Source organism: Genypterus blacodes, unplaced genomic scaffold, assembly GCF_046128005.1.
Source record: "Genypterus blacodes isolate CSIRO-AG114 ecotype Tasmania unplaced genomic scaffold, CSIRO-AGI_Gbla_v1 ptg000055l_1, whole genome shotgun sequence".
Classification (NCBI taxonomy): Eukaryota; Metazoa; Chordata; class Actinopteri; order Ophidiiformes; family Ophidiidae; genus Genypterus; species Genypterus blacodes.
Genome location: NW_027466867.1, coordinates 7,815,523 through 7,830,825, shown reverse-complemented (window position 1 = coordinate 7,830,825; position 15,303 = coordinate 7,815,523). Strand labels below are relative to the sequence as shown.

Sequence of the window (15,303 nt, the reverse complement as noted above, 5' to 3'; positions counted from 1 at the left end):
TACACATATATCTACTTACTCCTTACCCAAGACCCAGCTGTCTGCAGATCACACTGGCATCTCTGTCTGTCCAGTGAGAGTCGCATATCGCCCCCCACTGGCCATTCAGATAGACCTCCACACGCCCACTGCCAGAGGACGACCCCCCAACAAGTCGTGCAGCACCTGAGAGTGTGTGTGACAGAAAGAGTTCAACAAAATAATATAGACTTAAATATGTTTCATCCTCTCATTATTGCAACATTTCTGATATGACTTGAAGGCAGCACAAGATCCTGCTTAATTGTTTTTCAGTCAGAATCTATAATACAACTTGAATCCCGGCCGTACCCTGGTGGCAGTCACAGTAGGCCCATCCGATGGCCCCAGAGTTCTGTCTGAAGAAACACCAGGGGTTGGACTCGCGGTCTGGGTTCCGGCAGTAGTTGTGGTCTCCCAGCCCTCTGCCTGGGTACTGCAGGACGTAGTCAGGGAACTCTGTCCACTTCAAACAGGGAGCTCCAGAGTCTGTCTGAGACACGGTGCCATTGTAGTATCCCAACTCTGTGAATCCCTCAGAGCAGGAGAGAGGCACTGTGCAGGGAGAAGGAGAAAACAGGTTAAGCTGGTAGAGAGATACTGAGGAAAGTGGTGGACTAAGATGTTTTGGAAAGGGAGAGTGAACGATGAGGAGGATGAACGGGAAAATCCGTAGAAATGGCGTGAAATAGAGAAGGTTTGAGCAAAGTAGAGGGGAAAGTGAGAGGAGAGAGGAGTGGAAGTGCTGTTATTAAAATCCAGTTATCCCCAAGCGCTGCACATAAAGGCTTACATGGCTGAGTCTTCTATGCTGTCCATTGGCACAGTGGGGTCCCTGCCTAATGCATTTACCCTCACTGATCCATACTCAACGGGGAAATTTCCATTCCTTGCCTAAAAAGCAGCCTGACTCAACATGGTGATGACCTGCAGTCAGCTGAATGTACTTGCAGTAATCCCTCAAATTTGAGATGTGAGCATCACAGCATTATGCAATCTTGAATAATACCTAATAGATTGTCAACAAAAATGCCCTTTAATTTTACGTTTTGTAGATTTGAGATTAAAGTAGGACAGAAGAATATGAGAGGATATTTTTAAATTTTCTACAATTTTGAAGATTTTTAAAGCTTTCAGGTTATAAAAATTCTCCAATAATCCTAACCCTAACCCTGCAGTCAGAAGATAAAATAAATTAAACTTATTTGTTTACTTACTGAATAATGAAAAAAATATATAATACTTGTCTTAATTTCTTAATAAACTTCTTCTTAATCTGAAATGTAGAAGAAATGAAGATGAAAAATCAAGCACAGTATTTTGCATAACTCTGCATCCACACAAACACACACACGCGCTCTCTCTCGCTCTCTCTAGAGGTGTAACCCTGCGGTTTTCAAAGCAAACTGCTACTGAACTATGAGTAATGGCAGATGTACTTCAGTTACGGCTTGTGTGTTATCTCAATCACACACACTCAGCTTGGCTATCCTGCAACAACTCACTGCAACCCTCCCGGCTGTCTCAAACACACACACACACACACATAGAAAGAGAGAAAGGGGAGAGGGAGATTTACTGCATAGGTCGAGTCGGAACGAAACACACACACACACATGCGGACGGATCCTCTGTTTCCTGATAAGAGAAAAAGTAATGAGAAAACTGAGGATTAATCGGGCAGAAATGCATCAGAGGAGAGCAGACTGACTGACTGAGTGAATAATGAGTGAACCTATGACGCGATGATATATAAATAAAACTTTACTCAGTCCAGTGCGAGTCGTAATGACTGTAACAAATGTGTGGGTGTGCGTGTGTGCGTGTGTCTCTTTAAGGATAAGTATGACGACGCAGGAAAAATCGAAACAAAAACGAAACTTTGAACTCTTAGAAAAGGAGTAAATCCTTCATGTGTGATCCTCTGAAAAGCCCCCAAACACTCACGTAAGTGCTCAGACTCCCGTTAGGTGTTTATGTTTAACTTCGGTATTTCTATTTTAAGTAGCAAGTATTAATGTTGTAGGTAGAGTTACATTTCTATTCCATACCTTCTTTGTTTTGATACTGCAGGACATTTGTTGACATGGTACCGAATTCAGCTAAACTCTTTTCTGCCCTGTAACTGTGACTGTTATTGTTCTTTTCTTTGTTTGTGTTCAAGATCTTTGTTTGTATTCAAATATCACATGTAAACGTGGCGTTGGATGCAAATGTATGACAAATACAGAATTGTAAATGTAGTAATAAACTTTTTGCTCCAGCATTTGTCTGAGAGCTTTAATTTTTGTTTTGTTTTGTTTTAATATATCAGCTTGATGACATAGTGCAAGTGAAAATCCCCCTTAAGCCAGACTAATACTAGATGATTAGTATTTTTACTTTCACTCTTCATTTCACTGTTAACTCTATGTTTACCCAAACACATGGAGAATGTTTGTATTTGTTTTTTGTGTGATATACAGATATGGCGTCCTGCAGCAGCCTCTTATCTGAAGACCAGTTTCTGTGTGCAATCTGCCTGGAGGTCTTCAATGATCCTGTATCGACCCCGTGTGGACACAACTTCTGCTTGGCCTGTATCTCCTTCTACTGGGAGAATGCAGCCGTCTGCCAGTGTCCCATCTGCAAGACGACTTTTGTGAGGAAACCGGATCTCAAGGTGAACACTTTCATTTCAGGGCTCGCGGCTCAGCTCATGTCCCTTCAAGTGGTAGAAGCCAGCGTCCGGATCTCCGACCTGCACCGGGCGAAGCCTGGATGTAGGATCCTGTGTGATGTTTGTACTGACAGCATGAACGAAGCGGTGAAATCCTGTTTAGAGTGCCTGACTTCTTACTGCGACACTCACCTGGAACCCCATCAGAGAGTCGCCGGTTTGAAGAGACACACTCTCGTTGAGCCTCTGGAGAACTTGGAGGAGAGGATCTGCAAGAAGCACAACAGGCTCCTGGTGATGTTTTGTAAAACCGACGACCTGGTGCTGTGTGATTTGTGTGTGAAGCTGCACCATCTGACCCATGACGCCGTGCCCGTGGAGCGAGCATACAGAGAGAGGAAGGACTCGCTTGGGAGAACAGAGGCCAAAGTGCTACAGATGATCCAGAATAGGCTCCAGAAGGTCAGCGAGATAAAGGAGTCAGTGAAACAACGCGAGGAAGATGAGCGTGATGTATGGGTGAGCACGGTGGAGGACTTAACCGATCTGGTGTCTGACATTCAGGAAAGCCAAGCCGAGATCATCCGTGTGATTGAGGAGAAGCAAAAAGCAGCTCGAGAACAAGCCGATGATTTCATTGCAGATATAGAGTCTGAGATGGAGGAGCTGCAGATGACCAACACAAAGCTGCGGGACTTAATGGACATGGAAGACCATCTCTGTCTCCTAAAAGTCTCTCCATCACAATCCCGCCTACCACAGACCAGAGATTGGAGCACAGTGAGTGTAAACAGCCGCCTGAGTGTGGAGCACATGAGGACATCTATAAGTCAGTCTGTGTCTCAACTCAGAAACACACTGGATGAAATGAATGCAGAGATTAAGAAATACTCCTATGACACACAGATGTCAAATGTGGAGGCGCTGATGGCGGCACAGCAGCATGAAGTGGACTTCAGACTGGATTCAAGCACGGCACATCCACTGCTCGTCCTGTCTGGCGGCGGCAAACGCGTGTCATACGGCACTATGATCCAACGTCTCCCCAACAACCCGAACATCTTCACTGAACATCTGGCCGTTTTGGGAGAGAGGGGCTACAACTCCGAGTTCTACTTCCAGGTCTGCGTGGGCCAGAAGACCGAGTGGTGTCTGGGCGTGGCCACGGAGTCCATCCAGAGGCGAGGGGTGCTCAGGCGTCGTGACTGTGGACTCTGGGCCATCTGGTTCATACCGGATAAATTCGAAACGTTCGATTCCCCAAATGTCCCGGTGCACTGGGGGAAGGTGGAGACGGTGGGTGTGTTCGTAGATTACGACGGCGGCCAAGTCTCTTTCTACGATGTAGCGACCGCAACTCTAATTTACTCTTTCACTGAATGCGTCTTTACAGAGAGGCTCTATCCGTACCTCAACCCGTGTGACAACGAGTACGGCAACAACTCTGATCCTCTGATCCTCCTCCCAGTCGGTCACACTGTGTGAGTGAAGACAAATAGTCCCATAAAATATGAGCGATGTGTTTGATTTTAAAAAGTGCTTTAAGAGTTTGAGATGAAGGATGTGTTTCATTTTGGCAAAAGTAGGTGTTTAAAACGATGCTACAGAATAGATTTACATGGAATGGAAGTAGTTTGAAATGTTATTCCATAGTATTTCTTGTACACTAAAATTGTGTCATATCAGATCTATTTGACGATGGACTTGGTTGTTTTTGCTGTGTGTGTCTGTGTGTGTAGTTGTAGGGAATATGTGACACTACTTCTGTTTAGTGAAATCAGTGAATGAAACAGTGATATATTGTTTATGTTAGTTGAGGTGCAGAGATGAAGGAGGATTTACTGCTGAACACTAAAGTGTCTCTGCGTGTGGAGCAACGTTGTGTGTCTCAGTCTGACTGCTCGGTGTGTTTACCTGGATATTAACCCTAAAAGCCACAGTAGAGAAGCAGAAAGTCATGTTAAGCTGGATATTCCCCAGCTTGTGTTTGTTGATGATTATGTCCATATTTTTCAAATGTATTCAGTTAAATTCATTAGGATGCATTTCCTTTGTATTGATTTAGCTTGAATCATAAATCTGCTGCTGTGACTGATTAGTTTGGTGCCTTGTGCTGAGCTAACTCACTCTCACCCCCACAGCCTTCATAATTCAGTGAGGGGGGGGCTGGAAGAAATAAATCAGAATAATAAAAAAACCTGTGCTTGTTCTGTAATCACTATGAAGATTTTGATGGTCACCTTGATGAAACAAAATCAAAAAGGATGATGTAACAAACCAGGTAATATTGTTATCCCTGTGGGTTCTAAAGCAAAGAAATGTGGACAGAAATGTTCTTATTTAGCTTTTTCCTTTATATTACTTCACTTTTCTCCCTGATCACTTCCTGTAACTCTTATTGTAACTGTATGCAACAAAGATCAAGCTTATTAATGCATTAAGAGAAACACGCACACACACACATACAAACAGGACACCCTCCTCATTGCCACGACAACCATATCGCACATCGCCATGGGAACACTCAGCCTCCCTGCTCCCATAATCCATTTCCTAGTCACAATGAGGGTTTGACACGGCTCACGCTCGGCGGCGTGCCTGTGTGGGGGGTGGGCCTCTTCCTCACATTTCACACACATACACACACACACGCGTGCAATAAACCAGCACAAAAATACACTCTATAATGGAAAGATGACCTGTGTGTTAGTAAGTCTGGAGAGGGGAGAAACACAGGGTGAGGCTCGGATCAAAGCAATCGATTAATAGATCAATGGAGAATTCAGCTAGGTGAAGATTCTGCTTTTCCTTGGACAAAATAACCTTGGGAATTACTAATATTGTTATTATTTTCAACAATTTAGGGACCAAAATCCAAATAATGTAATAAAAATAATAATAAATTCAATAGATTATAAAACATTAATTCCATTTCAAGCAGATTGTTCAGGTTGGTGGTGTAAAATCTGGAAAGGTGCCTGAATACGGAGGAGGTACAGTTGTTCCTCCGTGCCAGCATGGAGGATGAGCCCCACCCCCCATCATGGCATCCACATCTCTCTGGGACGCAAAGAAAGAAAGAGGAGGGAGAAACGGAGGGGGCGACAGGCAAGGGAGGGGAAGACTGTGGCGGGTGGACGTGGATAAAGGAAGGAAATGAGGGGAGTGTGTGTATGTGTACGTGGATGTGTGCGGCTTGAGTCGGAATGTGGGTTAAAATGGAAAGAAACAGAAGGGATGGGAGGAGTGTAGGAGAGGATGCGATAGAAAGGGACAGTGTGTGTGTGTGTGTGTGTGTGTGCTTGTGTCCATCACCTCCCACCTACCTGAGTTCTGCACCTCATTTAGGTAACTATCTTCAGCCACCACCTGCACCTGTGAGGAGACACACACTGAGTCAGAGCTTCATCATCTCAGCCGGCAGGAGGGAGAGAGGATGTCTGCTGCCTCCGCAACACGAAGCATCCAGAAGTCACCATTTAACTCCATCGACCCTCCAAGCTCATACGTCCGCATGCATGGACATTATGTTATAACAGCGACCCAATGTCCAGCAGCAACCAGCAGCTGATTTGTTAACAAAGCTCTGGTTAAGTTGGCCGCATGCTGCCAGGTCTGCACCAAACTCAAAGATTTTAAACAAGTTAAAGCCAAAACAACAGCATCACCAGAGGAAATTTCAGCAGAAGAAGAGTGCACGTAGAAGATAAACACACACACACACAAACACACACACACACACACACACACACACACACACAGCGTTCATGTCAGGTGATATGTGACGGAAACAGAGTGTTACACTTTCAGAAATCAGGTCACACCACTACTCAGTGGGGCTTCCGACAGAGGAGGAGTGGGGACACGCGCGCACACACACATGCACACACGCACACACACACCCAGAGAGAACACATACTTCTTCTGCTGCTGAAGAATGGAAGAATAACTTGAGCAAGGGCAAGACAAATGCAGAATGCTTCACCTTCAAATACTGGATTTCTGTCTGTTCTAGCTGACTCTGTCTCTGTCAAACCACCATCATCTTCACACACACACATACACACACACACACACACACACGCACACGCACACACACACCCACACACAAATCAACATTTATAAGCACCTCTCAGGGGAGCACTGCCCAGTCTAATGATGTTAGATCAGGAGCCGGCGACCTGTGATACCGAACATGGGTGTTGATATCTGCGTTCATATCAACCAATCACACGGCTCGATTACGGCACTAATCATTTATGAGGCTCTCACAGCTGCGCCCGTGCAAACACACACACACATAGAGACAGCACAGAGCTGGAAATGAAAGGAAAACTCACACAGACATGGTGCAGGATGTTGAATGAGGCTGTTTTGTATCTTCTGTTCTCTCGTTTGGTTCTTACCTGTGAAAGTCTTTGATGGCCTGTAATCCTCCTCACATGACTGAATGTGAGGAGCTATGCACGGCTGCTTTCAGGGTTATTCTGCTTAATTAAATCCTGTACCGCATAACTGTCCTGGTGTGGTCCACTAATGAGGTACAGTGTGACCACGCTGGCTTAGGGCAAACAATTATTTACTGGTTAAGCTGTTACTTTTACAAACAAATATATCCTCAGTATGCATATTTCCGTTTTTATCTCAGGTCATCTCAGGTCGAGGTGTAGTGCTCATAGGTCTCCCTTCTTTATGTGAGTGCCAAGACCAATTAAATGATGGTTTTAGGTGGAAACTAATGGTTAAACATAACACAGCACAAACTAAACCATAATGCTTTTTAAGAACTTTTACAACTTGATTTCATTGTCTTAGGTGCAGATTTGCATGTTAGTCTATTTTAACATTACAACCTTTAACCCCAAACCCAAATGCATCCATGAGGTACTGAGTCCAAGTCTACATTATCTTTACATGTTGTCTATTTTAATCCAATAGATCGCTACAGAATTCCTACCCGCACCTGATAGCCTGAGATGCAGTTTGAAAGAATTCTCTTAAAATACCAAAAATGATCAATCAGTCAAGGAGATGATCAGTACTTTGACATATTTTGACATATTTAACCTTATAGGAGGTCAGTGTCCTCAGTGATCGGCATGACCCTGCATACACACACAAACTACCACTGTTCTATGTGTGTGTGTGTGTGTGTGTGTGTGCATTCAGGTATCTATTAATTATCTGTTTTGTTGTCCCTTCCTGAGCCTGATATTGATCATGTTGAAGCTGTGGCCCTCAGGACAGAATTACAGCTGCAGCACGAGTTTGTGTCTGAGTGACTGAGCTGCTGTGACAAGAGGCAAAGGCCCATACAAGTGTGTGTGTGTGTGTGTGTGTGTGTGTGTGTGTGTGTGTGTGTGTGTGTGTGTCGAGAGGCGACGGCTGATTCCTCTCATGATACCCCGCCGAGGGGGCTGGAGGAGGAGAAAGAGGAGAGGAGAGACCATGACTGTGTGTGCATGTGCGTGCGTGTGTGCGTGTGTGTGTGTACGTGCACGACAGCAGGTACAATCTGCTCTTAATTGGACAATGTACTCCCAATGTAAGCAACCCCAGCGCCTGCATTAATTAGTTTGGAAACAGATTGCCTTGATGAAAGGGCTCGACGCTCTTTGTTGAGATATTTAACCTTAAAATCCCATCACAAAAATGAGCCTCAACCCCCTAAATTCCTCCATAAAAACAACGAGGATCAGGTTTCACCCATTAAACGCCCAATACTCAGAAACACCCCCACATAAATCAGCTCATATCGCTTAATCAATCGTGTAATGATCATCAATAACTGCTTACCTCCGCCAGCAGCGGCAGCCAGAGGCAGGCGGTTCCGATCAAGCACAACATTTCCCGGCTGGTGAAAGCCATCATCCTCCCCGCTGTGTGCTCCGTGTCATAGCCCGAGAAGCCGCCTCTCCTCGCCCATCTCGTTACCGACCTGTCCGTGAGGGGAACCGAGCTTCGTCCCGCCGCAGGAAACGTGGATGTGGGAGGTTTTTACGCGCAGACTGTGCAGGGTGCGGCACTATAAACGCTTCACGGGGATGGAACACACACACACACACACACACTCAGAGAGAGAGAGGGAGGGAGAGAGAGAGAGGGAGGGAGAGAGAGACACACACACACACCAATCCTGGATGAAATAGTGTTGAGCTTTGCAAAACCCTGATGCCACAATCACTCTCTCTCTCTCCTCTCCTCTCCTCCTCCTCCTCCTCTTCCTCTTCCTCGCCCCCCTTCTCTTCATCTTCATCTCTGTTTAAGCCAAAATCTGTTTAAACACTTTTTTTTGTCACACATCTTCTACAAATCATCCTTTTCCTTTGACTGCATCCACCAGCTCACATTCTCTGAGAACAGTTTGGTCAATTATGGTCAATATGCCATTAAATGGACTTCATAATGTCTGAAAATCAATGTCAGGCTTATTTTAATGTCGTGTTTTCATTCTAAGCAGCTGAATCTTATTGTTTCTAATGAACAAAGTCAACATACAGGAGCTGGACTTGTAAATATTAAAGTACAAGGTGAATAAATTGTTATCTTCTCTATAAAATCCCCAAAATAATCCCATATATATTAGAAAAAACACAATTCAAGCTTAAGAAAAGCACCAATTGTGATTTTTTTTAAACATTTCATACATTTCATTTGCTCCGATCCATTTCTACGCCCTTCAGTGTGCAGTGAACAGGAGTGTGTCAGGGGAAACAGCTTGGCACAAACAAAAGTGATACATTTAACCTACAGCTCCAGCTGAGTGGTTGTTTGTGGACGAGGTCCCAGTGTGGACAGAGATGTGTGTGTGTGTGGATGTGTGTGGATGTGTGTGTGTGTGGGCGCTGCTATAGCTGCAGCTGCAACACAATGGAAGTAAAGAAGAATCGACTTTGAGAGGAGAACAATGACATGGAAGCTCCAAATCATTCAACTCCAAACCGAACCAGATCGTCTGCAATATCAGGAGCGAGGTGTGTGTGTATGTGTGTGTGTGTATGTGTGTGTGTGTGTGTGTGTGTGTGTGTGTGTGTGTGTGTGTGTGTGTGCCTTCTTTGTATTGCACACATATTGCATACTATACTGTATGTATGCAACTTACCTCGACTACATTACGGTCCTTGCTGCCATCTTGACCAGGCCTCCTTGGAGGAATCGATGCTGTATCTCAATAGGACCTACAAAAAGAATAACATTTTAAAATACACATATATGAAATATTGCTACTACTTGTTTTAACGTCCATCCATCTAACATCATGTTTCAGTTACCAGTAAGCAAAAGCATCATGGCTGAAATGGGACAACTCTTCTCTCTAAAGTGAGACGCAGAGGGCTCAACGTTTCTAGCTGTGTGTGTTCAATAATTTATAATACTGCTGGGGAAGAAAATAATCTCTACAAATGTTCTCCATTTGTCCAGTGGTTGTTTATTTTCAGCTCCTGAAACAGAAAACACACAAGCAGTGTTGTGAGACAGGAACTGGCCATGAAATCAAATCAGATTTTGGCAGACAGCCGCTTCAGGGACGCACAATTTTGGTCGCGGTTCTTAATAAAAATGTCTTAAAATCTCTCCAGAATGCTGCAGTTGAAGCTGATCCAAGAAGAAACATTTCATATCAGTTCAGGGGAGGAAAACACTGACACACACACATTTACTGAAGCTGCCAGGACATTTTGTCTCCTCTCAGCAGTTGGACTTTGGAGTATAGCAGCAGTTACTGTGCTTGCAGAGAAGTGGTCGCCTCAGCGTTTTGTAGTTTGTGTATTTGTTCATAAACATAATGGATTTGTAAACTTGTGTGCAAAGAACACAATCACCCAAAGGTGCAGTGTGGACGCTGCTCCACAGAGACACTTGATGGCTTTGCTCTCCAGCTGACAGCAGCAATAAATTCACATCAGGCAAATTTATGTTGCGGCTCCTTGTGTCCTTATCAAGGCTGTTAGAGATAATGAGGTCATAGAGGCCACAAAAAGCAACACCCACAACCTTAAAATGCTCCTAGGCAGGGCAGAATCTGCATAATTCCATCTAATTCGCTTACATCCAGTTAGTTTTTAGTCTAAACACAAGTGGAGTCTTGGAATCAGACTTTAGGATCTTAGCAAAGTTCCCACAACTCAACTTTAGTGTGTGTGTGTGTGTAAACTATGAGCTGGATCCAATGCCTCACACACAAAGCATCCATCACCTCTCATGCATGAGAGTGTGTTGTGATGTGACATTATACACACACACACACACACACACACACACACACACACACACATACGCACTTTGTTGAAATCATCTGAACCTTGAGGCAGCTGTCAATCATCCTTTTCTGGGGCGTTTGAGCTGTCAGCTTCATTCCCCACAGGTCAATCAAGGTCGAGTCTTCTTCTTCTTGAGATTTGACAGCAGAGGAACAACTGAAAATAACAGACAAGTGGAGCTCTGTACAGTATCAGAGAGGCGTGAGACGTTTGGTAACATCTCAGCAGCAAAGTAGGCACTTGTGTAAATTTATGTCCCTGCTCCCCTGCAGTGGCCTGAAGCTGCACCAGAGAGATTAGCTAAATTCATCTACTTCACAGAGTTTTGTTTTACCCACAGGCCTGCGGCTGAGGGATTAGCTGTGAAATTAAACGGGGAAAAAAGTGTAATTGTTTCCCCTCTGCCAAAGATGTCTTTGATGTTGTGCTTCAGTGATAACAGTTTGCGTTCTTTAATCCATATCCAATTTATGTTCTTATCGTTCCATCCCTGCGTCTCTTCCACAACTTTTTCTATTGCTTTTATTTTGCACTTGCACTTGTATTTGCTATGTGTGCTCATGTAAATAATTGTGTGTATTCCCTGGAGTTTAAACCCGAATCTGAACCTAATCCTAAATCGAATTTCAACCCAAAGCAAGAGTAAACCCGACAATAAATGGTTAACCTTATGGGAATGAGTTGATCTGGGTCGCGTCCCCAGAATTGGCCTGCTTAAAAAGATTTGTGTCCCCGTAACGTATGAAAACCTAAACACACACACACACACACACACACACACACACACACACACTGTCAGTATGTCTGCCGGCGTCATTGTGGCGTTTCCTTACAGCCCATATGTGATCCTGGATACAGTTTGGCATCGCACTCATTTTTTTTGCAAGCGCCTGGTTGTCATAGCAACACAACGGCTCTAAATGTGAGTGGCTGACAAATACACTACCCTCCATCCTTGACTGAGAGGCCAGAACAAAGGGCTAAACAAAACAAACGTACAGTGTTGAGATGCTCGAGATGAACACAAACTCAACGCAAGCGTGACTGTCGCTCTCGCTGCCGCCCGGATGGATGGTTGTATAAGGGCGACACGTTGAGTCACAACACACACACACACACTCAAAGGCTTTATCATATACCTCTGCCTGGAAGCATTTCCTCAAATCCCATTACCCCCCACCCTTCTCCGCAGCTTTGCTCATCTCTGTCCCCCCAAACCAGAACGCAGCCTGGATCCAATCCCCACAGCTAAGACAGTTGGTATGGAAACGGATCAGTAAATCTCCAAATCTGTCTTTAACGACTCATTTCTGGCTGCTGCTGCCATTAATGTTACCCGCTTCCATGCTTGGGAAGGAAGACACACCATTACTAACCCGGATTGCTGCAGGGAGATGAAGATGAGAATGTGTGTGTGTGTGTGAATGGGTTGGTGAGCACAGTGGTAATCATCCTCTCTTTTTCTGTAATATTTCAATTTTCTCGGATAGTTTCTTTCACTTCAGTGCCGCCGCAAATTAAGTGTTTTCTACTTGCAGATGCTTTTACTGTCACGGAGAAATACGACCGGACTGGATATGAGTTTTACACATCATTTTCTGGCAGTGAGATGAGATAAAAGGGGTGTAAACTGATAGAGGCAGGGGTTTTTTGTTGTTGTCTGGCATTTAACACAGGACAAGAGTCTGACAAGAAACATAACAGAGCATCAGTAACGCCTGATTCCACAGGTGGAGTCAGAGACGGGAGAGACACAAACAGGAAGCTGACAATGAGGGAGAGATCTCAGGTATTTCCTCCCCGAGAGAGGCCGACCCCCCGCTGAGCTCTCCTCTTCTACTCCTCTGTGATACAAGATCAATCACCAGCAAACTTGTTCACACTGTCGACAGTTGTCTAGACGGCAATGTAATGCACCTCCACCTCCTCCTCCTCCTCTCACAGGTGAGTAATGTGTCCCGCTGAGCTTCTGAACATCAGCGAACAAGTACATCATGTAGCGTATTCAAATTCAGACTAGCACAAATAAATAAAGGCAAATTCAAATCAGGCTTTTGGGACAAAGCTTTTAGATCACAGCAGGATTTTCATTCAGAATATGGAAATTAGTCATATCGCTCCAACCAGCAGACATTCACACGCAACTGAAATAACTTTTTACAGAAATGAGGGAAATATTTCAAATATAACCCAGCGACTCCTCGAACAACGGCCCAACTTTATCTCAACTCATCTGCTGTGCTTTCACTCACACACACACACACACACACACACACACACACACACACACACACACACACACACACACACAGAGTCTCAGAGACCTTTATTACTGGTGCATCTGGATCTGGTAAAAAGGAAATTAAAAGTGAATTTAAAAACAATGAAGATCAGCCTCCCCTTCCTCCTTAAATGAAGTAATAATCTCACACACAAAAGCCTTTCAGTAGAACAAATGTCTTACAGAGCAATTGAGGAGGCTGTGAGGAGGGAGAGCAGCCTGGCAAGACGTAAGAGCCCGGTCGCCTGTGTGGGCCGCTAGCTGCAACCCCGTGGGCTACTCAAGCTCGGGCGCCTACTAATCCATTTTGTCAAGCGGCCAGAAGGAAAACTCCTCGCCGATGGTCAGCCCTCCTCCGCTTTCAAGAGCTCTAGCAAAGGCTGTAATTGATGACTACAGGGACATTAATGGAATTAGTGATTTGGGCCTTTAACATCGAATGGATGAACCTGAATAAGTTGTGCAGGAGTCTTCAATTCAAATTTGCCGTGTTTGTTTTCTTTTTGGGTGACTTGAGCTTGAAGCTTTCTTTAGCTGGTGATCATGGTTGCTTTATCGTTGCATCATCTACAGGCAAATAATGTGAGCACGTAGTTGGGATTGGAAGTTTATCGTATTCCAGAGTGGAAAACGTTTGGAAATGCAGTGGGAGCCGGAAGCATTTGTTGAGTCATGGTTGTTGATCAGATAAACCGATAAAGGTGGAAATGACATTTTGTCCTCAAAACAAAAACAAGACATCAAAAAGTGGACACTTATGGAGTATAAAAACTACCTGACTGACCCGGCATGAAAATGAAATATCACCTCACACCCCCACACACTCACACTTACACACACTCATACATACATGCATGCATCCTTACTCAGCAAGTGACTGAAGGATCCTTTGCATAAATTTACAAAGGCAAAGGGGAAAGCGAGAGAAGGCGGAAAAAAAAGTAAATGGTGCTGTTCCCATCATCCTCTGGGTCCTGAGCAGCAAATTTATCATCAGCTGACAGGGATGTTTTTAAGAGATAACATCCGCAGTGTTCAACCATCTGCGACTGTGTTCAATCTCAAAATGTCAACTTTTCAGAAATTAAGAAAACAGTCTCGTTTTCAGCTTTTTCTCCAGACAATTCATTTTATTTGTTTACATCATTTTGTGGCCCTGCAAGATAAGAAAATTCAGCCTGTTCAGAAATGTGTTAAATGTTAATCTTATCAGAAAACAAGAGAAGGCACAATGTAGAGATATAGGGTTTTCAGTTTACGGTGAAGGCTTGAATCTGATTGTGTGTCTGATGAAATGTTTTATCATCATTGAATGATAAACTGTTCTGTTAGGACTGCAACTAATGATCATCTTCAATATTCATTAAGCTGTGAATCAGGTTTTAAAATGAATCGATCAGAAGTTTAATTATTTAACTATAAAATGGAGACAAAAGCCTGTCATTAGGCCGAAGCAATGTTATAGTTATAGCTATAGTTGTTACTCAATAAATTTGAAATTGAATATATAAAAAATTGATTTAGCATCTATCTTGTCATTAGATATTCTTTCAAATTATCAATGTATTTAATTTAGTCACGGTAACATTCAGTCTTTGTTTTTGTAGATTAACTTTAACCTAATGATGTTCTTCTGAGGGGGAGTCATGTGAAATCACTGCCACCTGCTGGTCAACATTATAACATCCTTTATGTAATTTATGCCATGCTTACTGTCGAGATATGTATTGAAGTATTTCTTTGTAAGTCTATAAAAAATGGTAAATTGTGAGACAGTCTATCAAATTTCGTCTTAATGGTCCACCAGCCTTTTCTCTCATTGCTCACTGGCCCTTTCCAAATAAAGTTCATGCCACCATTACAGTGTTTTTCTGATATTGTCATTTTAAATATAACCTTTTTTTCTAATACAGTAAATAACTGAAAAGGTTTTTAACTATTACAGCATTAATAATAACTATTAACGCAGCAACGGTCGTGTTTTTGAATAGTTTCATACAGCCCATATTTTAGGCTATGAAGGTTTTTCCTTTCCTACAGCGCCCTCTTCGGGTAAACTGTGTGCTGTGCGCTGCGGTTTCCAG

The 15,303-nt window shown here is 43.7% G+C and overlaps 2 protein-coding genes across 3 annotated transcripts in view; one reads left to right on the top strand and one right to left on the bottom strand.

The window, feature by feature from the left end:
• The window catches only part of LOC143001751 (neurotrypsin-like), a 63,900-nt gene extending 54,875 nt beyond the window's left edge, over positions 1–9,025 (bottom strand). Inside the window, exons 1-4 of the mRNA XM_076151510.1 lie at positions 8,474–9,025; positions 6,004–6,052; positions 331–573; positions 27–165 (exon numbers count right to left, since the gene is read on the bottom strand). Coding sequence (XP_076007625.1) covers positions 27–165; positions 331–573; positions 6,004–6,052; positions 8,474–8,548 — 506 coding nt within the window. The 5' untranslated portion in view covers positions 8,549–9,025. The remainder of the gene's footprint in view (positions 1–26; positions 166–330; positions 574–6,003; positions 6,053–8,473) is intronic.
• On the top strand, positions 1,806–4,245 carry LOC143001755 (nuclear factor 7, brain-like). 2 transcript variants are annotated; one of them, XM_076151517.1, is made up of 3 exons: positions 1,806–1,965; positions 2,484–3,457; positions 3,584–4,245. In XM_076151517.1, the coding sequence occupies exons 2-3, from the start codon at positions 2,486–2,488 to the stop codon at positions 4,160–4,162; spliced, it is 1,551 nt and encodes a 516-aa protein (XP_076007632.1). In that variant the 5' UTR covers positions 1,806–1,965; positions 2,484–2,485; the 3' UTR covers positions 4,163–4,245. The 2 variants fall into 2 exon arrangements, with proteins under 2 accessions (XP_076007632.1, XP_076007631.1); XM_076151516.1 differs by having other exon boundaries at positions 2,484–4,245.
• Positions 9,026–15,303: the final 6,278 nt, after the last annotated feature.

Bases quoted from the DNA above. Each gene is read 5' to 3' on its own strand.
- LOC143001755 (XM_076151516.1), top strand. From the start codon at position 2,486: ATGGCGTCCTGCAGCAGCCTCTTATCTGAAGACCAGTTTCTGTGTGCA.